The sequence below is a fragment of the Pistacia vera genome, unplaced genomic scaffold (genome assembly GCF_008641045.1).
Source record: "Pistacia vera cultivar Batoury unplaced genomic scaffold, PisVer_v2 Contig665, whole genome shotgun sequence".
Lineage (NCBI taxonomy): Eukaryota > Viridiplantae > Streptophyta > Magnoliopsida > Sapindales > Anacardiaceae > Pistacia > Pistacia vera.
The window spans coordinates 202960-227923 of record NW_022196518.1 but is presented as its reverse complement, the minus strand read 5'-3'; the positions used below and the strand labels follow the sequence as shown (position 1 = coordinate 227923).

The following is a 24964-nucleotide window of genomic DNA, read 5'->3' as shown; positions in this document are numbered from 1 at the left end:
CCCATTTTAGGTCTAAGCTCATACTTGTCATCGATCCATAGTATCAAAATGAAGTGTAATGAGTTATTTTAGAATGATCATATTAAGTCCATCAGAATAGGTCATTATACTATGCATTTAGCCAGTTTTTATCAAACTAAAATATAATTAATGTTAGCTCACAATTAGGAAATATTCTAACAACCTATACACACAGAGGTTACATAATATTGTATAAAATAAAAGTATATTCTTTAATATTTTAATTTAAATAAATTTAAATCTGATTAAAGGTTTTGATTATAAAAACCTAAGTCTAAACCAAGGCCTATATTTTATTCAAGCTAGACGTGGGTTTTACCAACTCTATTTATAATAAATATAGGGTTAGTAGGATATGAAAGTTACATTATCTCATATGTGTCATTGCATTGACTCGATAACATTACTCTTTTGGGTAGGTCCAATTGCGTAATGAAAAACATACATTTGAGATTAATAATTTAATAATAAAATTATATTATACAAAGAGACATGATATTTACGTAGTTCGGCATAATCTGTTTACATTCATAGATGAGAGTAAAGGTATATACGAGCCGAGTATTTGGACACTCGAGCTCAGTTCGTGATGAACATTATCGAGCTCGAGTTCGAGCCGAGGTCGTTCGAGATTAAATACTTGGGCTCGAGCTCGAGCTCGCAAGTATGGGTGGATACTCGACCTCGTGCTCGAGCTTGAGTAATCGAGCTCGAACGAGCTCAAGCTTCGAGTTTATGGTGAGAAGGGGGTTGTTTGTTATTCTAAAAACTTGAAAATGAAATAAAGTTACAAAACTTACAATTTGGCCCTTCAAGCACAATGAGGCTCGTGAGCCTATCGAGTAGCTCGCGAACTGTTCAGCTCGCTTCTCAATCCTAAATGAAAGAAATTCATCATAGTTTCATAAACACTATATATAATAATACACAACACCATAAACCTAATACATAATTAATCAAACAGAAGCAATCACAGTTTCTAAGACACTCTATCCATGATGTTTAATACTTTATGTTTTCACATTCTTCACCTTGAATTAATTTTAATAGGATTCATATTTTAATTACTAATAACATTCATATTTTCCAAAGACAGACGTGCAATTTTACATGGAACAAGTAGAAAAACGAACCAGAATATCTCATTAACATATCCTTCCATACATAATTATATTAATTTTTTAATTACATAGTATACATACACATAAGATAATTAATTTGTGACAAAAAGATTGGGCAGAGATATTGCTGCAGGCAATAGTTAAAAAAAAAAAAAAAAAAAAAATCCAGAAAAAGTTATTGCAAAATTAAAATAGAAATCATTTGGTCTAGGCCCAGCTCTAGCCCATATCTCAGGTGAGTGACACTTAAACGGTTAGCCTAGTACTCGTGTTTAACAAAAGATAGATTGAATTCCATCATTGGTGGAGCCGTGGAGGGTCCCAGTTGATTTTGGATCTGATTGGTGAATTGAAACCCACCGCCTGGTACTCAAACGGAGAAAATATTAATAAAATAAAACAGAAAACGGGATAAATTGGCCATTGAACGTGGAAAATTCATAGATAAACAGACAAGACCACATTTTCTATCTCTGTCCTTGATCGTCGAAACAAGAAAGTCATCGAATTAATCGCTTTGTCTTTTTGTTTTTTTTGTCTGGAAAATGAAATGAGAAGAAAACACAGAAGCAGACTCAACACAACATTCTTTTTTTCTCTTCACTTCTACTCAATATGACCATGCGACGTCGTACCTTCTCTCTCTTCTACTATTCTTCCCTTTTAATCGTTTCTTTTTTGCAAATTTTTGTTCATGGCGATCATAATCACACCGTTATTCCCATCAATCGCGATCTTTATCACTCCAGGTAACTTTTCATTAGTATTATTATTGTTTAGTGGAGGAGAAATCGAAACATGATGTGTTGTGATTTTGTTTGAATCTTGGTCAACAATTAGAGCAGATGCAAATTTTTTAGTTAATTATTGTTGAATTTTTCCTGTTTGGTTGCCGCGAAATTGGAGGAACAATAAATGTTTTTGGTATGTGATTTTGCAGTGGCGATTTGATGGAAATGATTAAGAGTTTAGTGGATCGGCACCCGGACAAACTCACTGTAAGTGTTGTATGGTGTTTTTGATTTTGTTTATTTTTAAGAATTTTTTAAACTTGTGAGTAATTAGAATATCATACTTGAACAGATGGAGACAATTAAAACTGGAAATAAGGGCTATAGTGCAGAGATCAGTGTAGTTACTTATTGCCGGAGGAGAAGGAAAGATGTTGAAGGCAGGTCAAAGTTTCGGATCCTTCTTGTAAGTTTTCTGTATATTTTGTCTAATTTAATTAAATTGTGATGCGAATAGTTAGTTCTCAGTTAAGTCTAAGTGATGTGAGTCCTGTCAAATTGTTTCAGTTTAAGAGGTTGAAAATCAATGTGTTTTCTTCTCTGATAGAATGGGGTCTCTCCTTTTTACGTTTGTCTCGGATTTGTAATTGCTGGTTTTTTTGACAGATGATTCCTTGTCTTCCAGAGTTTTGGGCAGCATGGGAGGGAACTTATAACATCCGAACTTGCCTTAAGGATCTTGTCAATCTTAAGTGAAGAGCAATTTCTACCCACCATGGATCCAGCTTCCTTAAACAGTACCCTTGACGACCTTGTTATAAAGGTAACTTTCAACTAATTGCTGAAACAGTTTTCCCATCACTTGCATCATGTAGTGTACTCGCATATTTTTTCTACAAATTGAACTCATTCGTTAATGCAAATTTTGTTTGTTTGATACGTTAGTATGGATCTTAGATAGGTGGCAAAGAGATTATATATACTTTTTGTTAGCGTATATACACTAATTTAGAGAATAAAAAAGACTGAAAACTTCTAATTGATTTTAATAGTTTGTTTGTTTTCCTCCTCTTTCTCCTCGAATCACTTCATTTTTTTACCTTGACTTTGATATATCTGGCTTTCCCAATACAGATTAGTGGCCTCTGCTACTGGTGCTGACACCTGCATATCAATTCATATGCTGACAACTTGTATCTTAAAAGATCTTGTAATGCTTAGTTGTTTATTGCTTACTAATAAGATAAATTATTCACCCTAAGGCAATTACTGAAAGCTGTGACTTAGACATTCAATCATACTGCTTATACCTGGAAGAAGGGCTGTTATAAACTTCCTTTGTAACTTACAGGAAAAAAAGTTTATTGATATTTTTTTTAGTGTACTTGCTAATTTAGAATGATTTTGCAGGTGGTGCCAATGGAAAATTTGAATGGCCGAAAACTTGTTGAAGCAGGAGATCTTTGCGAACGAAGAAATGGTTATGAAGTTGATTTTATTGATTTGAAAATATACGTGATTTCTTGGAGTGCAGATACTGAAACGCATAAGTTTGTGAAATTTTGGCAGGGAGAGGAGTTGATCTAAACCGAAATTGGAGTGTAGATTGGGGCAAAAAGGAGAAGGTTTGTTGTGCCTATTCATTACAGACACTTTAGTTCAGCTTCATATTTCTTTCTGTAGTTAAATCCTTCATAAACACACTGATTGGTCTCTCACAATAACATTCAGAGCACCAAATATACATGATATATAACTGACACTGTTGGTTGAACTTTTGGTAGTAATAGAGGCTTTATGTCCTTACTGTCTATTTCTTTGCTATAAATGCCATGGTTTTCAATTTTTTGGTTTGCTACTCTTTGATAAGACTTTATTACTAATTTCTGTTTTTGCTTAAATTGTAGGACTTCGATCCTTATGAAGAGAATCCTGGATATGCTCCTTTTAGTGAGCCTGAAACTCAAATACTGCGGAAACTTGCCATATCCTTTGATCCTCACGTATGGGTTAATGTACATTCTGGCATGGAAGTAAGTTCCCACTTAATATTCCCCTTTAAAGACCTTTTTCCTTCAAAATACTCCATAATTAGATTACCATGTTTTTCATCAAGATTGCAACATTAACAGCTTTGAAAGGATGTGATTTACTCTCTCAGATGATGTTTTGAACCCTAAAATCAATTAATCTAATTCTCTTATATTATTTTTGTATATCTTGTGATATTATCCTCACACCACAGAAGATAAACTATTATTATTCTTGCTTTGGCTGACTGAAGGTATATTGTACTTGTATATATAACATTTCAAAAAATTTGATTGCTCGTGAATGTTTTTGTTTCGGTGCAATCATGTTTCCAGTGATTCTCATTGCACAAGGAAATATTCATACTCCCTGGATATGATTAACTATGCTGGCTTTTCTGTGGATAAAGAAGTTTTTACGGTTGCTAATTTACTTCTTCTTCTTTTATTAGGGGCAACTAAAGCTCAAAATTGCTCTTTTCTTTTATTGTTTTGCCTTCTCTTAGGGGCATTTGTTGTATAGCCTGCATGATGGATCTTGACATTTCTTTCTTTCCAGGCACTGTTCATGCCATATGACCACAAAAACACTACTCCTGAAGGATTGTCTTCACAGCGGATGAGGAGGTTGCTTGAAGAAATCAATAAAGCTCACTGCCACAACCATTGCATGATTGGATCTGGTGGAGGCTCTGTAGGGTATGTATTGCTTATACTAAGAATCATCTCTGATTACGTTAATTCTCCACTACTTCAGGCATTTTTTAGTGTCATAGTGGCCCTTTAGGTCCATAGGGCATAGTGTCTGTAGGGCCTGCTGGCTGATGAGACCATTGCTAGGTTGGTCCGTGAGTCCTCTCTGGAGTTTGGAGCTTTCGCCTGACTTTGTTAGCAATATTAAATTAGTGCTTAAAGAAAAAGATTGAGAATTGGAGATGCAAATCCTAAGAAGTATGGTAAATTGCTAGCCGAATAGAGTTTAGGTGGCGTGGTTAGGCATCAAACCATTTTAGAGGAAATTATTAAGATTTAACAGTTATATTGAATTAGATGTCATGTAGCTAGAGGTTGGGGATATTCAGTAGATCTAGGAGCTTCAACTGGAAGCTGTGTTGTTCACTGACTCTGCATGTTTTATACTTTTAAGCTTCTTCCTGCAGATTTTTAACTTGCTTGATTCTAGGTACCTGGCACATGGGACAGCAACAGATTACATGTTTGATGTTGTAAGGGTGCCCATGGCTTTCACCTTTGAGGTTTGTGATATGCAAATGCTTTTAACAGAATTGATTACAGCAAGTTTGATTCATTCATGTCAATAACTACTTGCACTGTTTGGCAGATATATGGAGACAATACTGCCTCATCAAATGACTGCTTTAAAATGTTTAATCCCGTTGATCACTCTACCTTCAATGTAAGTTGGTTTAGTTCTTAAATTTATTGCTCTGTACTATTCTGTTTCAACCCATTTTACCTAATTTCTTCCCTTCTCCTATGTTACTGTTAATGTATAAATATATATACACTGACTAAGTTAGATCCTCTGACCATGTGTTCCTTTTTTCGATCAGGGAGTTCTCAACAGTTGGTCTGCTGCATTTTTCACAATTTTTAAACTGGGTCCAAATCACTTGGACGAATTCCAGGAAAAAACCTCTGCATCAAATCTGGACAAATTGGTATCCATAGATGAATATCTTGATGGTTACTTAATGGAAAGAACTCATAGATCTGGGAAGAAAATGGAGGTGCTTGACTTTGGAATGCAAGAGATTAGAACATATTTCAGGCTATTCTTGTTATCATCTGTGCTATTAATGTTCATGTTCTGTTCTAGAATTTCAAAAAGCAAGTGTAGTAGACCAATAGTTTCGAGCTTTGCAGCCGCATCCCATTGATTGGTGGACAAGGGAGGTTTTCTTAAAATTCTTTTGGGAAAATGTATGATTACACACTTACAGATATTTTTCCCTAGAATGCCGCATAGGAACTTTTCAGCGAAGTTTTTTCCGGTATATATTGGATGCGTACCCATTATATAACTCTTCAATTTTAGTGTTGACTGTTGTGAGATTTGTGTTAGAGTAATGCTATAGTTATCGATGGGTGTGCATCGAATTTGTGCACCGAATGACGTGATAAAATCCTGACCGTTAATTCATTATAAGTTAATATTAATCAACGATCAAGATTTTGTTACGTCATTCAATGCACAATTTTGGTATACACTTTTCGATAACTCTATCATTTTTCTTTGTGTTATACCTTGTATTTGTCAAAATTTTGCAATTTTGCTCTTATAAGATCATAGTTTTAATTAGATTAAAATATTGAATTAGTATTCCAGTGTGATAAAATAATAAAAAAAATTTGTTGCTGTGAAAATATAATACAAGAAAAAGGAACAAATTGTATTTTTTTTTCTTCGGTTCTCGTGGAAGAAAATTTTAGGAAGAAAAAAACTTTACCATACAACCTAATTTGCAAGTTTGTGAGTGTGGATTCCTTCAGGTAATGTACTTTTGATCTTGGGAACTAGTATGTCTTCAGTTATACACGACTGAACATCGTAACATTGCTATCTGAGTCATCCTTCCTTTTCTCTGAGGATGGCCTTGGTATGGCACAAACCAATACTTCCTGTAAACCATTTGGACCAGAGGATGAGAATTTCTGATAAAGCAAGATGTATCTCGCATCCGCTAACTGAAATTGCAACATCTTCATGTATAAGCCAAGGACTGTGGCAATTGCCCTTGAGTTGATAACTGACTATTCCAAACGTGACATGTAATGCCGTAGTTTGCTTTGAATGGATGATTGCCACTTGCAACTATGATTTCAGTGTCTGCTTCATGTATCTCAGTGCAGATCGTAACATTGCTCTCGCTTTCCGATCTGGAGTGCACCCAGACATGATCATTTCTTCATACACAGCGGGAACCTGAAATCCATATATGGTTTAAATGCTTATCAACATGAGAAAAATATCGAGTGAGCAGCTAGGCGTACAAAATTTGCAATGGGAAAGAGGGCAATAGCTGCAGTGTCTGGTATGATTCCTAACTAAAAATTTCTGGAGAACACTCTTATGGTGCTGATAACATCTCTTAATAGAATATAACAGCATGATATATGAGAGAAAGAGTAGCTGAGGGTAAATATAATAAATTGATACCTTATTAAACTTATCAACACGAACCAGAGCTTTCATTAGTGTAGTGTACGTAACCACGTCTGGTTTTAAATCCTGCCAATACAGGGAACCATATGTAATGAGTAAAACGATCATACCCATTATTAAGCAGAGGGAGAAAACATAAAGGGAAAATAAACATCAAGTGTTACTTACGTTCTCCTTCATGTACTGTAACACAGCAAAAGCTTCAACATCCCTTTCATCCTGACCAAATGCATTAATTAATGAATTGAGAGCTAAAATACTAGGCTTTAGGCCATCTGCTCTCATGGCTCTAAATGCATTTACTGCTTGATCTGATAAGCCCTATCATAAAAAGGGAAGGTTATCAAATGGATGCTCAACAGTCAACACATCACATAAAAGATTCCCAAAAGCTACAAACACTCAATTAATAGAGCCACACATAGGACTCACGTTTGCAAATCTTCTGTGCATTGCACTACATTAAGCTCTCCAAATTTATACCTGATGACAGTAATTTTTTTTTTTTTTTTAAAACCAGCATATGTTGACAGTTTTAAATAATATCGTGAATAATGTATGATTTGAATGCAGGCAAGCACAACTATCCCAATGCTGCAGAAGATGATAACAACACCAGTTCACAAACTCCTATCCAATTATGATCGATTAGTTATGCATCATACCACATAATTAGTCACAAGCCAAAGAGTCCATACAATTTCACTGTAGTTCTGGTTGAACATATCTAATCATGAATTAAATTACAGAAATAAATAAAGAAAATATCACAGATATTAAGGCCAGCTTAGGACAACAAGAATAAAGGTTCAAGCAATTAAATCTTCTACAAACATAGTTTGGATGGTAGGTTCACTGAAAAGCCCGCACATGAGACATATGACTAGAAGAAACTACTTCAGGTAGACATGAGGATAATCTGTCAGGATGCATGAACAAAACTAAAACAAATGAGGCACTCAATAGGTTATATATGCCTAGAAAGCAAAAACTAAAAAGAGATGTCGTTGAAGATATTGATAAAGCAAAAAAGAAGAATTATTATAAGAATTGAGGCAAACAACATACCCTCTGTGCATAGGCGTTTATTAACGCATTGTACATGGTTGAGGATGGTTTCAACCCTGCAGACTTCATCACCTCCAAGCACTCTATTGCATCCTCAAATCTCCCTGACTGTCCATAAATATCAACAAGGGTCGTGTACGTCACAACATTAGGCAATAAACCCTGACCCTGCATCTTCCCCAACAATCTCTTCACATCCTCCCATCTCTCCCGCTCTCCCAACAAATTAATCATGATATTATAAGTTGTGGCACAAGGCGAGAACCCCCTGTCCTGCATTTCCTAAAACAACTCCTCTGCTCTATCATATCTCCCTGACTTAAAATGACAATCTATAAGCGTATTCCACGTAACAGTGTCAGGCTGTATCCCCTGTGATAACATCCTATCAAATGTGGTCATTGCATGATCAATACAATTATATTTCCCAAAAGTATCAATCATCACATTATAAAAATGCCTATCAGGTTCCACTCCATTACTCTTCATTTCTCTCAAAACTTGAAATGTTTTTTGCCATTCTCCTCTATCACGATACCCTGCTAAGATCCTACTATAAACAAACGTATTCGGTTGCACATTACTAGCTTCCATCTCTTTCAACAGAATTCTAGCACTCTCCCATCTACCAGCATTAGCATAAGCATCAATCAGAAAACTATAAGTATACTCATCAGGCGAAACGCCTCTTCTCTCCATCTCAGATACTACAAATTCAGCATCCTTCAAAGAACCCCCTTTTACATAACCTTTTACAATAGCATTATAAGCTTTAGTTCTGAGTTTCAACCCAGTCTCTTTCATTTCCTCAAAAACAGCCTCAGCCTCAACAGTCCTACCACAATTCCCTAACGCCGATATAACAGACAGCAGAGTTCCACTTTTAGGACTCAGCCCAATCGCTTGACCCATCCCTAAAATCTGCAAAGCTCGGCTCGGATCACCGGCTTTTGCAAAACCTACAATTATATCATTAATTAATTGTCCATCAAGCTCAATATTATCACATTCGAGTTCTCTATAAAGCTTCTGCAAAATTGAAGTATCAATCTTGTTTGTACGCGTGAGTGATTGAATAATCAAGCTGTAGTTTATAAAATCACATTGGTAACCGTCTTGGCGCATTCGAGACATCAAGTTCAAGGCCTTTTCCAAGTCGTCGTTGCGAGCACAGGCACCGATAAGCGCGTTGTATGTCAGTGGAGTTAGACTTTGTCTCTGCGAGAGTAGAAACGCTTCGTAGAGTTTCTCTGACCGCCCAAGCGCGTGGATGAGGATTGAGTAGAGCAGTTCGTAGGAGAAACAAAGGTTGTGTTTTTGTAGCCATGAAACCAGGGCGTACGCTAAATCAACTGAAGAGGAGGAAGAACATAAATTCTTTAAAAGCGAGTGCCAGAGTGGCGCCGGCACAGCTCGATATGACTCGGCGAGTTGGAACTCAGCTGGGTCTAGCCAGGTAGGCGATGATGCTGAGTCAGAGTCCGAGTCCGTAGTAGTATTACTTCTCTTTGAGAGGAAATTGAGAAGGGGAGTGAAGTCGTAGCTCTTTCTATGAAATGATAAAACGTCGTCTTCGTCTTCGTCTTCTTCGTCAACGTCGTTTGATTTTGAAGTAAAAGAAGAAGAGGAAGAGAAAGAAGAATCACCGGAACTGGTGGCGGTAGTGACGGTTACAGTGCTGGCGATTGTAGCTGAAAATGGCGGCAGAAATATGAGGTAGTGCCGTAGGGTTGGAGAAGTGAAACGAATTGAAGGGAAGCGAATCGATAAAGGTTGTGGCAACAGAAGCATTTTATTCTACTAAAGAGAGAATTGAAGAAAGTGTACAGAGAGAGAAGGTTACATTATCGCCTTTATTTTAGTTTAGTTTGTGGCTGTACTTTTGAGTTGTGTTCTGTCATCTGTGCAACGTTAAAGAGATGAACCCAGATTTTTTCAGATACTATTGGTGAAAATAGGCGGGTCTTACGTGTAATAATTTTATTCGTCCTTTTAAAATGATATTGTGAGAAAGGAGGTAGGTGATTATAAATTACACAATATTTATAATCTAACTAAAATAACTGGCCGTTATTAAAACCCAAAAACCCTTGCCGCTGTTTGCTTAGTTCACATAAACCGCTCATTAGGGTTTAGCAAAAATTGAGTGCTGCTGCTGCTGCTGCTGATGATGACTCATTAAGGTTTCTCCGCGAGGTAGCTGTGTACGACTCTTGCAGTTGCCATGGGAGGATCTCGAGTTCAAGTAAACAAAACTCACAAATCCCGCTTCTCCAGCAAATCAACTCGTAACCTGCACAAAACCTCTCTAAAAGGTTCATTTTTTAGTACTCTATTAATTCATTTTTCATTTTTCAGATTCGGTTTTTCTCGATTGTTATAAATATTTTTGTTTAATAAACCACCTGAATGTGAATTAGATAAGAGTCGGATTGCAAAATCGGAGCGCAATGTGGCGAAGGGGGCTCGGGCTGCTCGAGTTCAGCGTAACAAGATGGTAATTGATATTTTAATGTCCTTATTAGATATATAATGTGCAATATTCTATTTGCTGATACCTATAACAAGATTGTGATTTCTGTAGCTACGCGACCAGAAACGAGCAACTCTTTTGAATGAAAAAAGAGCTTCAAGTGGTTCAGCAAGCCCTCCCCGTGTTGTTGTGAGTTTTTTTTTTTTTTTTTCTTTTTTTTGGGTGTGCTAATGTATTGGGATATAATGTGCTTTATATTTTGTAATTCTACATGTTCCACACATTTGTAAGGATTTGGGTGTTGTTTTAATATCCTGTTTTGTGCATCTTATTTTTGTTCATGCAGGTTCTTTTTGGTCTTTGTGCGTCTGTGAATCTAAATTCTGTGACTGAAGATCTTCTGAGACTGTTGAGCTCAGAAGGTAATGGAGCTGTGCCTTCAACAGTTTGTTCTTCTGAGTACAGACTTAGAGCAACGGTTAGCTCCCATTCCATCTTTTATGTTAAGGAATTCTTCTTAGGATTTTTGTTTAAGAATTGGAAAAGGAAATAGAAATAAGGGTGTTCCCAGTGATGCTATGTGTTTAGAGCAGCATTTGGATTATAGCTCTTTGAAATTTTATGAGTTATATATGTATATCTTTTCTTTGAAACCTTCGTAAATATTTCCTCTCATTAGTTAGCAACATTTGATTGATTTGGCTTCACTGAATATATCATGTCTCTTGTACGGTAATGGTTGTTGTTTGGGTATTTGTCAGTCAAATTCTAGTGATCCTTGGATAATAAAGATGAAAGTAATTGTTAATAGCTTGGTGATCATACATGTCATGCTCCACTAGTGTATTGATTGATTGTAGTTTTACGTGCACCAAACATGATCTGACAGGACTTATTATTGAGATTGAGAATGACTTCTTGGGAAGAAAGTGCTCTGTGTGGAATTGTTTTTCTGTGGTCAATTATTTTCCACAATATATGTTGATTAGGTTGATACATGATGTCATTCTAAAGTTCTTTTATATGGCCTGAATTTTACTTTGTTGACAATCCATTATGTTTAAAAATTATAAATATCTCATTTAAGTTATTGCTTTAGGTACTACAAGCACCTCATGGGGATTTGTCGGCATGTATGGAAATGGCAAAGGTATGTAATTGTTTAGCACCTGTTTATATCCTTCAATGATCTGCTGTTTTATCGGTTCAAGTCTTGGTTATACCCCTCCACTCCCCTCCCCTGCATGTTATTTTGGGCCTCTAATAGTCTGATGGTTTTTCAAATGGAATTTTAGGTTGCTGATTTAATTGCTTTTGTGGCATCAGTGAGCTCATTTTGTGAAGACAGTACTTCTTACTATATTGATTCATTTGGAAGTCAATGCCTTTCTGTGTTTAGGTCTCTTGGATTACCAAGCACTACTGTGTTGATCCGTGTAAGTTCTTGGTTGATGTTATTTGCACTGCTCTAAATATCTGATTCTTCCTTGGTTTAAGTAATGAAAGTTTCTTCCTGTGCCTGTAGGATCTACCTACCGATTTGAAAAAAAGACAAGAATCAAAGAAGTTGTGTATCTCTGACCTTGCTTCTGAATTTCCTGAGGACTGTAAATTTTATCCAGCTGATACAAAGGATGAGCTGCACAAGGTGATTGTTTGTGCATCCGAACTTTTGTTCTGGGATACTGTGTTTGAAAAATGACGATTTGGTGACGCCCAGCAAAAAATAACATTGGTTTATGATATGTACACTATCATTTCTCATGTTTCTGTCCTGGAACATTTTGTATTGATCTAATTGTATGGCAATTGCAGTTCATGTGGCTTTTTAAGGAGCAAAGGCTCACAGTGCCTCACTGGCGAAATCAACGGCCTTACCTGATGGCACAAAAGGTAATTGTTTAAATTCTTATGAGTTTTACGAGCAATCCACTTCACTTAAGAAGTAGCAATGATCAGGAACATATGGGATTTCATGTGTATGATTCTTTGCGAATTCTTACCTTCGTATTGGAATTGTAGGTGGCAAATCTTGCTGCTTATTTCCTTTCTAAACAATGTGTATGCCTTTTGGAAAATAAATTGATTCTGTAGTTCATTATAGGTGGACATGGTAGCAGATGATTGCGACTCTGCAAAATGTACCCTTCTCCTCAATGGTTATTTGCGTGCTCACAGCCTCTCTGTGAATCAGTTGGTAATTACTTCAACCATTTCCATGCTTGCCTTTATGGATTGATCAGATGGTTATGGCTTGTTTTCTTTATATCAGGTTCATGTTTCTGGTGCGGGGGACTTCCAGTTGTCCAAAATTGAGATTTTGAAGGATCCTTTTCCTTTGAAATCCAGAAAAGAACAAGACGCCATGGAATCAGATGAAATACATGATGCTGAGGTATAAGCTGTTTTGCTTAAATGTTGAAGGACTATCAATGTTCAACTTGATCATAATTTATCTTCATCATTGTTGTGCTAAAGTAGAATTGGTTTTTGTATTTAATATGCCCACTGATATACTGTTGATATTGATTTTCTTTACTCTGGGTTACATTAGCTCTGAGAAAATTTTCGAGATCTTTTTGGATGTTTCTAGATAATTCATTTATAAATTGACAAAGTGTCTGTTTGATTTTTCCTTCTAATTCCAGGTCATTCGTTCCTTGGCTCCTGATCCTTCTAAGCAGGAGCCTTTGCTTGTTGAGAATGTCCCAGATCCACTTGCAGGAGAGCAGGTAACTTGAAGAAGTATCCAAGTCTTTTTATATTAAATTTCAAATATCAACCACTCTTAGATTTATAATGGTGAAAGTTGACTAAAAATTAATAGTTTCACTGTGAACCTTATTTTATTTGGCATCATTTTCTGTTTCATACAAAAAACTGTTTTTGAAGTATCTTATTAATATAGTTAGTTTCTTAGTTTTTACTACAAAAGCACATGCTTTCCTGTTCATTTATGCCTACTTATCTTGAAGTTTCTTTGATCAGACTTGGCCAACAGAGGCGGAAATGGCAGAGGCTGACCAAAATCAAAAAGAAAAAAAGCTAAAAAAGAGAGCTCTTCCTCGAGGCACTTCAGAATACCAGGTCTGCAGAATTTCAGAGTTCTCTTTATGTATCTTGCTGAAGAATTTTTGTATTGAATGATTCGCACCCAAATCTTGTAGGCTGCTTGGATTGTGGATGATACTGATGAGGATGATTCAGATATCGATGATGATGCTGATGATGGTATGGTATTGGACCAAGAAGAAAGCGGTTTTGCTGGTCAAGAGAAAACCAATAATTCAGACCTTGACGACGATCAAGCTTCCCTATCCTTCAAATACTCTGATGATGAAACTGAAAATGATTCGGTGATGATGGTTAGTTACTTTATAAACTCTGAATATTATTCCTTTTTCATGATTAGTTTTTGGGAAGGGTGAATAGTTAAATTCTTTCCCTTTATTTTATTTTGCTTGTCCAAGCTTTCATTAGATATTATTCTGTCTAGATGAATTACAAATTATTTCTTCCAATTTCTCAGAGTTGTAATTGTTTTCCTTTGTCGTGCAGGAAGGTGAGAATTTGTCAAGGGAACAGATAGAGGATGAGATTAGAAAAATTAAAGAGGCGCATGCTGAAGATGAAGGTATCACTTCTTTTCCATTTTAAGAAAGTCTTTATTTTACTTTGTGATCATGAGGGTAATATGCATGCCTGTTTGTCTGTTGACTTCTGGAAAATAATTGACCTAGTTGTTTCATTTGAATCTGTGAGACCTTCTCATCCTACACTTTTGTGGTTGAACATTTAAATTCTGAAATGCCAGGGCCCAACTGAGAGAGATGCTCATATTGAGATCTTATGTACATGAGCTGTGCTAATCCAGTGGGGACATTGGGTTAGGCATCTGTTCAAGAAGAGAGATTGATAAAGTTAGTATGTGCAAGGGAAAATGCATGCACACATGTACATTCAAATACTTTTGAAGTGTTGGATTAGTATAAAGCCGTGAGATTTCTCACATAATAGTAAAATATTTGCTCAAGATAATGTGTAACATATAGCTTTCTTTTTAGTTTTATTGGAGATAAATGAACCCCTGTAGGGCACAACTTTTTAGTTGATCAGAACAAAATTTTAGGGTCAATATATTGTATTTTGGTTGTTCATTGTTAGTTTTTGTGTTTCAGAATTTCCCGACGAAGTGGATACTCCATTAGATGTTCCTGCCAGAAAGCGGTTTGCCAAGTATAGAGGGCTGAAGTCCTTTAGGACCTCTTCCTGGGATCCTAAGGTGATATAATTGTTTTGTTTGGTATTTTGTATTATCTGTCAATGTCAAGGGCTTTATATATGTTATCGTTGATGAATATCAGGAATCTCTACCTCCAGAATATGCCAGAATATTTGCGTTTGATAATCTTGCAAGAACGCAAAAGCATGTTTTTGCAAAATCGTTAGAAATGGAGCAAGAGGACAGGGAAGACTGTGTACCTGCTAGCTCATTTGTGAGGCTTCATATTAAGGAAGTACCTGTGACTGTTGCTTACAGATTACAAGAACTTGTAAAGACGGTGCCTTTAGTAGCATCTGGCCTTTTGCAGCACGAATCCAAGATGTCTGTCCTTCATTTTAGGTATGTCCTCTCTTCACCTCATTATTGGTAGTTATGATTTGCTCTCTTTAATGCTTTATCATTGAATGAGATTATTGATATTTTGCAGCATAAAGAAGCATGATACCTACAATGCTCCTATCAAAGCAAAAGAAGAATTAGTATTTCATGTCGGCTTCCGCCAGTTTATTGCAAGGTAGTGACTTATTTTCCCCTAACTTATGGTATTTATATTTATTTAAGCTTTGATGTTATTGCATTTTGCTTTGCAGGCCCATATTTTCTAGTGACAATTTTAATTCAGACAAGCACAAGATGGAAAGGTTTCTCCATGCAGGGCGTTTTTCCGTAGCTTCAATTTATGCTCCTATCTCTTTTCCACCTCTTCCTTTGATAGCTCTGAAGAGTGCGGAAGCAGGTGCTCCACCTGCAGTTGCTGCTGTTGGGTCCTTGAGAAGCATTGACCCAGATAGAATAATTCTGAAGAAAATTATTTTAACTGGGTATGATTTATTCTTGTCTTACAAGTTACACTCTGAATGATTATTGCAACTCTATGCCTATGTACAACCAATGTGTATCTGGTCAAGTCTGATATACTGGGTGAATTTTTAGGTATAATGAGAATCAGTTTATGGAAGTTATGATTTGTTAAGCCTTAAAAGTTTCTTGTTGCAGTTACCCCCAACGAGTGTCAAAATTAAAAGCCTCAGTAAGATATATGTTTCATAACCCAGAGGATGTGAGATGGTTCAAGGTAATAAAAGAATCATTCTAGTGTATGCTTAAAGTTTTACTGTTTCTGCTTGGCACTTTTACTGATTCTAAGAATTGATGTGCACCTCATCATATTTTTAATTCTTTCCTGTGGTTTGCAAGTGCAGCCTGTTGAAGTCTGGACAAAAAATGGTCGCCGTGGTCGTGTTAAGGAGCCTGTTGGTACACATGGTATGATGCTTATTCAACAAGATATTTTATACCACAATTGATTGGGTGCCGTTTGGTCCTCTAGGTGAAAAATTAGTTAATATGATTCAGACTTTGTCGTGTCATGCAATTAACAGTGTTCTGCATTTGATTTGTTTTAGTTGTATAAATGCAATGCACTTCCTAAACCGAGTTCTCTGTAAAGCCCTTGTGTTTCCTATTTTAGCTAGTTTTAGATCCTCTGAAATTTTATCACTGCATTGTATTTAAGGAGTATTATATGGGGAGTAGCTAAAGGTACTCATGTAGAAGGGAGGGACTGTAAAGAGGAAAGATTTGTCAACTAATGTGCGTTTCACCTTTTCTGAAGGTCACTGCTAGTAGCAACATAGAGATACATTGCTATTACCTCTCACAAAGAACCCCACCACCCAACTTTCCCTTTTTTCTAATTGAAGGTAACCATCAGGAAGATGCTTAGATTTTAGTTGAGGAATCCTTTTAGCGAAAGAAAGTAGATTTACATGTTCTATAAACATTTCTCTGCCAGGGGTTGGTTTGAGCTCCCGTTGGGGCCACTTACTTGGGATTTTATATCCCATAGAATTCCTGACTATCAAGATTGTAGGTTTAGACAGTAATTTCCAGTTTAAAAGTCAGTGAACACCTAAAGGTGGTTGAGAGATTTCCGGATTTTGTGGTGATTATGCTATGTTTTGAGAAGTTGAATGTGCTTTAGGTTTTAATACCAAGTTATTTTACACTAAATGCCATGATTTTTGTAGTAGAAGTGGATGACCATTGAAATTAAGTGGCTACAACTAATGTTTGATTTCTTTTCAGGGGCTATGAAGTGTGTTTTCAATGGGGTCCCTCAGCAGCACGATACTGTTTGTATGAGCTTGTACAAGCGTGCTTATCCGAAGTGGCCAGAACACCGATTCCCGGTTCTTGATGCCTGACAGACAGCATGTGGTGTTCAGTCTTATATGTTTGGTACTCAAACATAGAAGATTACCCCATTGTTGTGGGAATGAAGCTCTGGTTCAGATTACAATCACTTGAGGAGGGAAGTGATTTCTCTACTTTTGGTTTGTTAACCCCCCCACCTCCATACCCCCACACCCACCTTTTTTTTTTTTTTTTTTTTTTTTTCTGTTTCCTAATCTTTTTGTTTTTACCCTTTTTGTCTTTGATGCGGATCTGTGGAGAAAAAGAAAAAAGAAAAGAAAGTCTTCATTCACGTGTTTATTTGCCTGATCTCAGTAATTTATATATATTAGATTGAAGAATTGAGTAATGATATGCAATTGGTTCATTAAAGTTGCTTTGAAGCCTGAACCCAAATGCTAGTTCCTTGAGTTATGGCGCAGCTTATTGTTGCATTTCCTTGTTTATGATGTGTATTTGGTTGTTTTTAGAGTGAGGCTGCGATAAGTTTTCTCTCATTGCATCCCATGAGGAGCTTCTTGCATTTTACCAAATCGTACCTTGTCGAGGAATGATAGATGCATATATATCGTTTTACCAATTATATCAAGATGAATGAGTTGTGTTAGTAAGAAATAGAAGTAAATTTGTGAATGAGTATTCCATACAATTCCATACAACCGAAGGAAGGAGAATGACATAATAATTTGTAAACATTTCCTTGCCACCAAGACCTTATCAGCAAGAGGGAATGAGATTAAGTCGAGAGTCCTAGAGGACTAGGATCTAACGTAACATATTCAAGCAGTTCCTTATCAACTTCCAGTATACCCATGTCTGCCTCATCCAAACTAAAGTCATCCACGCTTCAATCCCATCCTTCAGTTTTGGATCCAGTAGAATTATCATATTATTCATGAACACTCTCTTTGAACTAGTTATACCAACGTTGCTAACCCACGTTGGTTTTCCCCATCCAAAATCAATCTCATACAAGCCAAGGTTACACCAACTGCTTAACCCAACAAAATCCACCTCATTACACTCCCCACTTATATCTTTCACAATGTTACAAATCTTAGTCAACCCTTCTTTACCTTCTAGTTCTAGGCTCTTCACAAAATCACTATTAACTTTTGTTATGGCTTCCCTCAGCAGATACACCAATCCTTCCAACTCTGCTTCCCCGTTTGTGAACAATGTTGTTGCCCTCCAGATGAAATTTCCCATGCAATATTCTGACAATGGTGGCATTGCTCTTCGACGCAAATTTACTGCCTGTACCACAAAAGTTGGCTTGTTGAAACTTGAAACCATATTTTGTTTTAAAGGCTGTCATGATGCGTTTGCTAAGGAATGCTGTTACCACCTCCACGCAGGTGGGGTTTTGTACTCTTGAACTTTTTGCCTTGGCCTTAAGGGTGGCTATTGCTGAAGCATCAAATACAAATCTCCTGGTAATATATTTGCCAGTTCTGAAAAATGGGATTACAGCATCCATCATGGTTGCTTCTGTTGGGTATGCATCAGTTGGAGGAAATAAAGAAGAACCATCAAATTTAGGACATACTAATGCTGCTTCTTCAGTACTACTCTGACGAGCCGCAGCAGCCCAACTCTTGATAAACGAGCTCAAAGCTGTTCCATCAGCGATAATATGTGAAACATATACGCCAATGACAATACCACCGCATGAAAATGTTGTTACTTGTACAATAGCAACGTGAGTTCCTTCTGTTGGTGTTGCACTCCAATCGAGATGATAAGGAAGGAATTTATTGATAAACGAAAGATCAGGTTGTTTCAGAAATTCAGTGAGAGGATTTTGAACTCGGGCCTCTATAAAATAAATCCCCTCATCATTGCAGTCGATGGAAAGACTGTCTTTCACCTTTCCAGCAAATGGGTAAAAGCGAGATAAGGTTTCTGATAAAGACTGCTTCAGAAGTTGCAGTCTTTGGGAGATAATGTCGCTTGGAGAAAGGTTTGTGTCTTGATTAGGATAATAGAAGACCATAGGAACATAGATAGGAGGAACATATTGATCCAAAAGAGAAAGCTTATGAGTTCTGAGGTGAAGAGGTGTTGGAGAAGAGGGTTTAATACACTTTCGAGAAATTACTTCAACCTCCATTGTCATCAATTTGCAATTGAGAAGTGGAAGCGTAATGAACAATATTTATAACTATATAAACTATATAAGTTTACAACAACGAGGCCAAGCTGCAAAAATCTAAATATTATAGTAATGAAGAGCGATATCTGTTAACTTGTTATGTTGTCGGTTGTGTTCATCGTATTTGTCATGCAGCCGGCTCTGATGTACACTGAACCATAGTCTGATATAAGCACTTAAATAATAATGTAAATATAAACTCTATCTATACGCTGCGTACCAAAACACACCCTCCTAGATGAATTGATGCATGCAAGGCCAAAGCACTAACGTTTTTCCTTCCTTTTACAGAAAAGCTTCCATTTTTCGCAGTTCAATAGATAGGTTGCTGGGAACTTCTGAGCATGGGTACATCAAGAACTGTTTGTTGATCATTAAATATATAAGATTGTCGCTCGGCTATATACACTTACAAAAACTCAAGCTGACAAGACCCTCGTTGTAATCGTTATATTTTGAATCATTAATTAACTATGTCATCAATGGGATACAAGTATCTTTTTTTATGTGCTCTATGTCGAAACCGAAAACCAAATACATCACAAGTAAAGTATAATATAAAAGATAGAACACATGATTTATCTTAGTCGTTCCGATTAAAGAATTACGTTTAGCATTCAAATAGAGAATTTTTATTGAATATCAAAACTTAACGCAATTACAAAAGTAGCTCATTCTAACCCTCTATTCTTTTTCACATTAGGTTTCTTACTATTACAAAAGACTCATAATAGAAAACCTTAACCCCATTTTAGCTTATTTGATTTTAACCCTCACCCGAATCGAGCAAGACCCTCGAATAAGTCGTCGTAGACAGACAATCCATCAAAGTTAAAAGAAGTATACACTATATGTGCCAATGTTTATGTTTATGCCCTTGATTAATTGTTGTTATATTTTGTTTGTGCATAAGTTGGTATAATATTCAAGAGTACATTATGCCAATTTTTTTTTTTTTTTTTTCCTTTTTGGCGTCTTCTAAATATATAACAAGCAAGAGAAGTCATATATGCACTTTATTGTAACCATACTATTCCATATATTAATCTAAAGAAGGGAATTTGTAAAACATTTCATGGCGATCCAATGATCTTAACTATCCTCGAAAGATTAATTAAACTGTCGTAAAGGACTTGGATCCAAAGTAACATATGCAAGGAGTTCTTTATCAACTTCCAGAATAGCCATGTCTTCCTCACCCAAATTCACCCATGCTTCAACTCCATCCTTCGAGTTTGAATCCATAAGAATTACCATATTCATGAACACAGTATTCGGTTCAGTTGTTCCAACACAGCTCGCCCACGCAGGCTTTCCCCATCCAAAATCAATTTCATACAAACCAAAGTTACACCAACTCGTAAACCCAATAAAATCCACCTCACCAGAGCTCGCCCCACCGATATGTTTCACAGCTTTGCAAAGGTTACTCAACCCTTCATCACCTTCTAGGCTCTTCAAAAAATCGTTATTAACTTCTCTTATGGCTCCTCTCAGCTGGGTCACCAAGCTCTCCACCTCTGCTTCCTCATCGTTTGGGAATAATGCCGTGGCCTTCCAGAGGAAATTTCCCATGCAATATTCTGAGAACGGCGGTGTGGCTCTCCGACGCAAATTCACTGCATGGCTCACAAGAGTTGGCTTGTTGGAATCAGATTTTGCTTTGTAAACAGCCATGATGCATTTGCTAAGGAGTGCGGATACGGCCTCAACGCGTGTGGGGTTTTGCACGCTTGAACTGGTGGCCTTGGCCTTAAGGGTGGCTATTGCTGAGGCATCAAAAACATATCTCCTAGTAACGCTTCTGCCAATTTTGAAAAATGGGATGACCGTGGCCATCATTGTTGCTTCTCTTGGGAACAAATCATTTGGAGGAAATACAGTTGAATTATCAAAAATAGGAACTGGTACCGCTTCGTCAGTATTCTTGCGAGCTGTAGCCGCCCAACTCTTGAGAAACGAGCTTAAAGCATTTCCATCTGCGATCATATGTGAAACAAAGACACCGATGACAATACCACCACATGAAAATGTTGTCACCTGTATCATAGCCACGTGAGTTCCTGGTGTTGGTGTTGCACTCCAACTGGCCTCACCCGGGAGGAATTTATTGATCAAAGCGAGGTCAGGCTGGTTCAGAAATTCATCAAGTGGACTTTGAACTAGGGCCTCTACAAAATAGATCCCCTCGTCGTTACAGTCAATGGAAAGACTGTCTTTCATCTTTCCTGCAAGTGGGTAAAAGCGAACCAAGGTTTCTGATAAAGACTGCTTCAGCAATTGCAGTCTTTGGGTGATAATGTCGGTAGGGGAAAGGTTTGTGTCTTGATTGGGATAGTAAATGACCACAGGAATATAGATGGGAGGAACATATTGATCCAACAGAGAAAGCTTATGGATTTTGAGGTGAAGGGGTGTTGCAGAAGAGGGTCTGATACACTCTCGAGAGATTACTTCAGCCTCCATTGTCATCATTTTCAGAGCTTCCCTGAAAGTAATTCAAAAGTAACTGGTCTAAATTCAACAATATACATTTCCACAATTACAATAAGGCCAAGATGCAAAAGTTAATATTATGGTAATTAAAAACACTTTTAAAAGTGATATGTATTCACCTGTTTATGTTTTTTCGCCTGCGGGTCGCTTATAACATGCTTGCACCTGCTGGAATTTTTACTGAACTAAATGCTAAGCTCTGCCAAAAGTTTACTGCCAATCAAGCATTGAAATGCATTAACAAACACACAGGATGAATTGATGTAGAGCTAGCGGAAGCACTTAGCTTAAATAGATTGAAATGCATCTTCCTTTCAATCTCCACCTTTATATTTCTGTTACCCTTAATCTATCTTTCAGATTCTAGCATTTAATTCTACTCTCTTTTAATAGTTATTTCCATTATTTTACAATTAATATAGTTTACATTTTCTCATGCCTTCCTTATCTCCATTTACTTACTTTCTGTTTTTGCTTTCAATACAGATTTTGGACTTCTAAACCACCAATGTATATCAAGACTTCGTTTGTATACCATTAAAATTAATATAATCAGAAATTAATAGTCAATTCAAGACTATTTAATACTAAGTGCAAGTATGCCAAACTTCAAAGACATTGACTAATTAATCAAACAGGAGTTTTTAGTGTCGAAGCCAGTTTATGTGTATCTCAACTAATCCCCGGAGGTGATTAGCACAGCAACCCATCGTTATAGTCCCCAACTTAAATTGTAAATGCCTAGACGAAGAATCAAAACTGAAACCGTACACCTATCTACACTATCCTTAATTCGCCTCATCCATCCAGGCTACCCACGAATGTATCATCATCCATTATGCTGGAAAAGCAAAATGTATATGATTATTAGTTTTAATCAAATTTAAGAAATTGCCGACAATAAATGGAAATTTATTCCTCTTATCCAATTAACTTTCGACATTAATTTGCCCTTAATTATTTGTTGATCAACAAGTTCAAGCTAACATTTTGTTGATGCTTGATTTTGACACCAACTAAACGCACGTGTGAAATGCTGAGCTGGCCCAAAAGACACACGCGAATGAGGGATTGAGAATGTAAATGGTCAAAAGACAATGTTTAAAGTGGTTCGGATGCTTAAACAAGCGAATCCTACGTCCACTGATATTATATTTATATTCGAAGGATTAGGTCGCGACTTAGCGAGCTGACTTTAGAGTGTTGAGAATACAAATGAGAGAGAGAGAGAGAGAGAGAGAGAGAGAGAGAATAAGCTATTACAGTGAGAAGATAGCTAATCAAGAGTAAAAATGAGCGAATCTCACAAACGGGAGAGAAGCTCTCTATTTATAGTGGGATACATTGAGGTAATAATTACTAAATCCATAAAAATGGGTCAGGTATCGTCAAATCTTTCTTTGCGTCCCGTTGTTCACTTACTCAAGTGATTTCCTTGGTTTATGTAGGGATTGGATACGTAGACGACATCCAGCCTCTCGTCAGTCTGGCGCACACCCACTGCACTGGTAGGAGCATGCTCCACACGCCAGCATGCGACGTGATCGCACCTGAATGGTTGTAAGATCTACCTAGACTCTGACCATTTGTACTGACTGGGCTCTGCGTCAACCATACATTTTCAGGCATAACACATTTGATGCTAGATGAGTGATTAAGAGGACTTGAATCTAAGGAAGCAAAAGCCAGGAGCTCTTCATCATGTTCTAATACAGCCATGTCTTGTTCATCCAAAAACACCCATGCTTCAATTCCGTCCCCCACTCGTGTATCCATAAGAACAGCAACATTCAAAATCACTGGCATTCATTTGGCTGAACCAACAGCACTCGCCCAAATCGGCTTTCCCCAGCCAAAATCAATCTCATATATACCGAAGTTATACCAACTATTAAACGCAATATAATCAACTTCACTACGAAAAGTTTTCGCCCACCTCTTTTATAAGCTCACTAAGCTTAACCTGCAGCCCTTCATCTCCCTGTAGGTTCTTCACAAAATCACCATCAACTTTTTTAATCACTTCCCTCAACTTGCATGCCAAAGTTTGCAGCTGTGTTTCGTTAAATGGTGACATTGCAGTGGCCAGCCAGAGGGAATTGCCCATAAGATTTTCTGAAATAGGAGGCACTGCTCTTGACGGCATATTTACTGCGTGGGTTATCAAACTGGGTTTCTGAATTCCGGGTTTTACCTTAATCGCAGAGAACATGCATTTCCAGAGAATTGCTGAAACTGCCTCAAAGAGCGTGGGATTCGGCACACTTGAGCTGGTTGCGTTGGCCTTGAGTTTGGCAATTGCCCATAGCAGCCCAAGCTTTGAGAAACGTTGTCATTGCACATCCATCAACAATCATATGCATAATAGAGACACCAACCGCAATGACACCACATGCAAATATAATTTACCTGTATCTTCGCCACGTGGTCTCCTGGGACTGCTTCAGCTTTATTATCCTCTCCATCCGGAAGGAATTTGTGAATTGATGAAAGATCAGGCTGGTTGAGAAACTCAAACAAAGAACCAGTGACTCGGGCCTCTACGTAGTAAACCCCCTCGTCATTACAATCAATGGAAATATAATCTTTGACCCTTCCAGCAAGAGGATAAAACCGAGTTAAAGTTTCTGACAAGGATTGCTTTAGCTGCTGTCTTGTTTTGGAGATAATATGGGTAAAGGAAAGCTGGTTCGTGTGAATTTGGTTCAGGGGATAGAAAAGGATCATAGGAATGTAAATGGGTGGAACGATTCGACCCAAGAGAGAAAGCTCGTAGGTTTTGAGGTGAAATGGTGTCGAAGTAGAGAGTTTGCTGCACGCTATCGAAATTACTCCAACCTCCATAATTCTAGCTGGAATCAGGCTCAAACTCAAAAGATACAACTCTAGCTAAAGTTGTTTTCTGTTTCACATTCATTTGATCAACAATATTTTTATAGTTTAAAACCTCCTGTAAACCTATTACTGATATAGAGCAGAATCTCTATATAAAGTAATAGTCATACCAATTTTTGTTGGATAAGTTATAAATAAGAATAAATTTTATATTGTAATAAGTTATAATTTTTTTTGTCTCTCTATAGTAATAATTATATTCAAAAAAATATATGTTATGTTACATTAAAGGTTTAAGATGAAATAAAATATTTATCTAAAGTTGTTTGGGACAATAATTTATATTTTAGAGTTATTATCAGATCT

At 36.9% G+C, this 24964-nt stretch overlaps 6 protein-coding genes across 7 annotated transcripts; 2 read left to right on the top strand and 4 right to left on the bottom strand.

The window, feature by feature from the left end:
• The first annotated feature begins 1688 nt into the window (after positions 1-1688).
• On the top strand, positions 1689-6015 carry LOC116112652 (metallocarboxypeptidase A-like protein TRV_02598). Its single transcript, XM_031398776.1, has 11 exons — positions 1689-1891; positions 2083-2140; positions 2226-2339; positions 2559-2696; positions 3284-3353; positions 3443-3498; positions 3781-3906; positions 4463-4602; positions 5087-5159; positions 5246-5320; positions 5478-6015. The coding sequence occupies exons 1-11, from the start codon at positions 1758-1760 to the stop codon at positions 5802-5804; spliced, it is 1311 nt and encodes a 436-aa protein (XP_031254636.1). The 5' UTR covers positions 1689-1757; the 3' UTR covers positions 5805-6015.
• A 311-nt stretch (positions 6016-6326) lies between these two features.
• Positions 6327-10026, bottom strand: LOC116112687 (pentatricopeptide repeat-containing protein At5g42310, chloroplastic). The gene is given in 4 exon segments (XM_031398811.1): positions 6327-6850; positions 7085-7156; positions 7259-7411; positions 8159-10026. Coding segments are annotated over 4 exon segments (2127 nt in total). The 5' UTR covers positions 9950-10026; the 3' UTR covers positions 6327-6739.
• Positions 10027-10246: 220 nt separating this feature from the next.
• On the top strand, positions 10247-17308 carry LOC116112635 (pre-rRNA-processing protein TSR1 homolog). 2 transcript variants are annotated; one of them, XM_031398754.1, is made up of 21 exons: positions 10247-10473; positions 10579-10655; positions 10743-10820; positions 10978-11109; positions 11731-11781; positions 11927-12067; positions 12157-12279; positions 12447-12524; positions 12736-12828; positions 12904-13026; positions 13280-13363; positions 13620-13718; positions 13799-13996; positions 14190-14265; positions 14810-14913; positions 14996-15255; positions 15344-15430; positions 15507-15737; positions 15913-15991; positions 16119-16182; positions 17005-17308. In XM_031398754.1, exons 1-21 carry the CDS (start codon positions 10383-10385, stop codon positions 17121-17123), a joined length of 2388 nt encoding a protein of 795 aa, XP_031254614.1. In that variant the 5' UTR covers positions 10247-10382; the 3' UTR covers positions 17124-17308. The 2 variants fall into 2 exon arrangements, with proteins under 2 accessions (XP_031254614.1, XP_031254615.1); XM_031398755.1 differs by lacking the exons at positions 10247-10473; positions 10579-10655 and having other exon boundaries at positions 12031-12067.
• A 540-nt stretch (positions 17309-17848) lies between these two features.
• LOC116112664 (stemmadenine O-acetyltransferase-like) lies at positions 17849-19231 on the bottom strand. Its single transcript, XM_031398787.1, is given in 3 exon segments — positions 17849-17944; positions 17947-18369; positions 18458-19231. Coding segments are annotated over 3 exon segments (1293 nt in total).
• Positions 19232-20377: 1146 nt separating this feature from the next.
• Positions 20378-21739, bottom strand: LOC116112663 (stemmadenine O-acetyltransferase-like). The gene has a single exon (XM_031398786.1). It carries the CDS (start codon positions 21737-21739, stop codon positions 20378-20380), a length of 1362 nt encoding a protein of 453 aa, XP_031254646.1.
• Positions 21740-23203: 1464 nt separating this feature from the next.
• On the bottom strand, positions 23204-24607 carry LOC116112662 (vinorine synthase-like). The gene is given in 3 exon segments (XM_031398785.1): positions 23204-23681; positions 23683-24080; positions 24173-24607. Coding segments are annotated over 3 exon segments (1311 nt in total).
• Positions 24608-24964: the final 357 nt, after the last annotated feature.

What these genes read in the sequence shown, in the direction of transcription:
- LOC116112635 (XM_031398754.1), top strand. Translation starts at nt 10,383, where the DNA reads ATGGGAGGATCTCGAGTTCAAGTAAACAAAACTCACAAATCCCGCTTC. An exon ending in ATGAAATACATGATGCTGAG is followed by an intron (nt 13,027 to 13,279) that starts GTATAAGCTGTT and finishes TTCTAATTCCAG; the next exon opens with GTCATTCGTTCCTTGGCTCC. An exon ending in TTCCGCCAGTTTATTGCAAG is followed by an intron (nt 15,431 to 15,506) that starts GTAGTGACTTAT and finishes TTTGCTTTGCAG; the next exon opens with GCCCATATTTTCTAGTGACA.
- LOC116112663 (XM_031398786.1), bottom strand. Translation starts at nt 21,739, where the DNA reads ATGACAATGGAGGCTGAAGTAATCTCTCGAGAGTGTATCAGACCCTCT.
- LOC116112652 (XM_031398776.1), top strand. Translation starts at nt 1,758, where the DNA reads ATGACCATGCGACGTCGTACCTTCTCTCTCTTCTACTATTCTTCCCTT. An exon ending in TTGACGACCTTGTTATAAAG is followed by an intron (nt 2,697 to 3,283) that starts GTAACTTTCAAC and finishes ATGATTTTGCAG; the next exon opens with GTGGTGCCAATGGAAAATTT. An exon ending in ATGTACATTCTGGCATGGAA is followed by an intron (nt 3,907 to 4,462) that starts GTAAGTTCCCAC and finishes CTTTCTTTCCAG; the next exon opens with GCACTGTTCATGCCATATGA.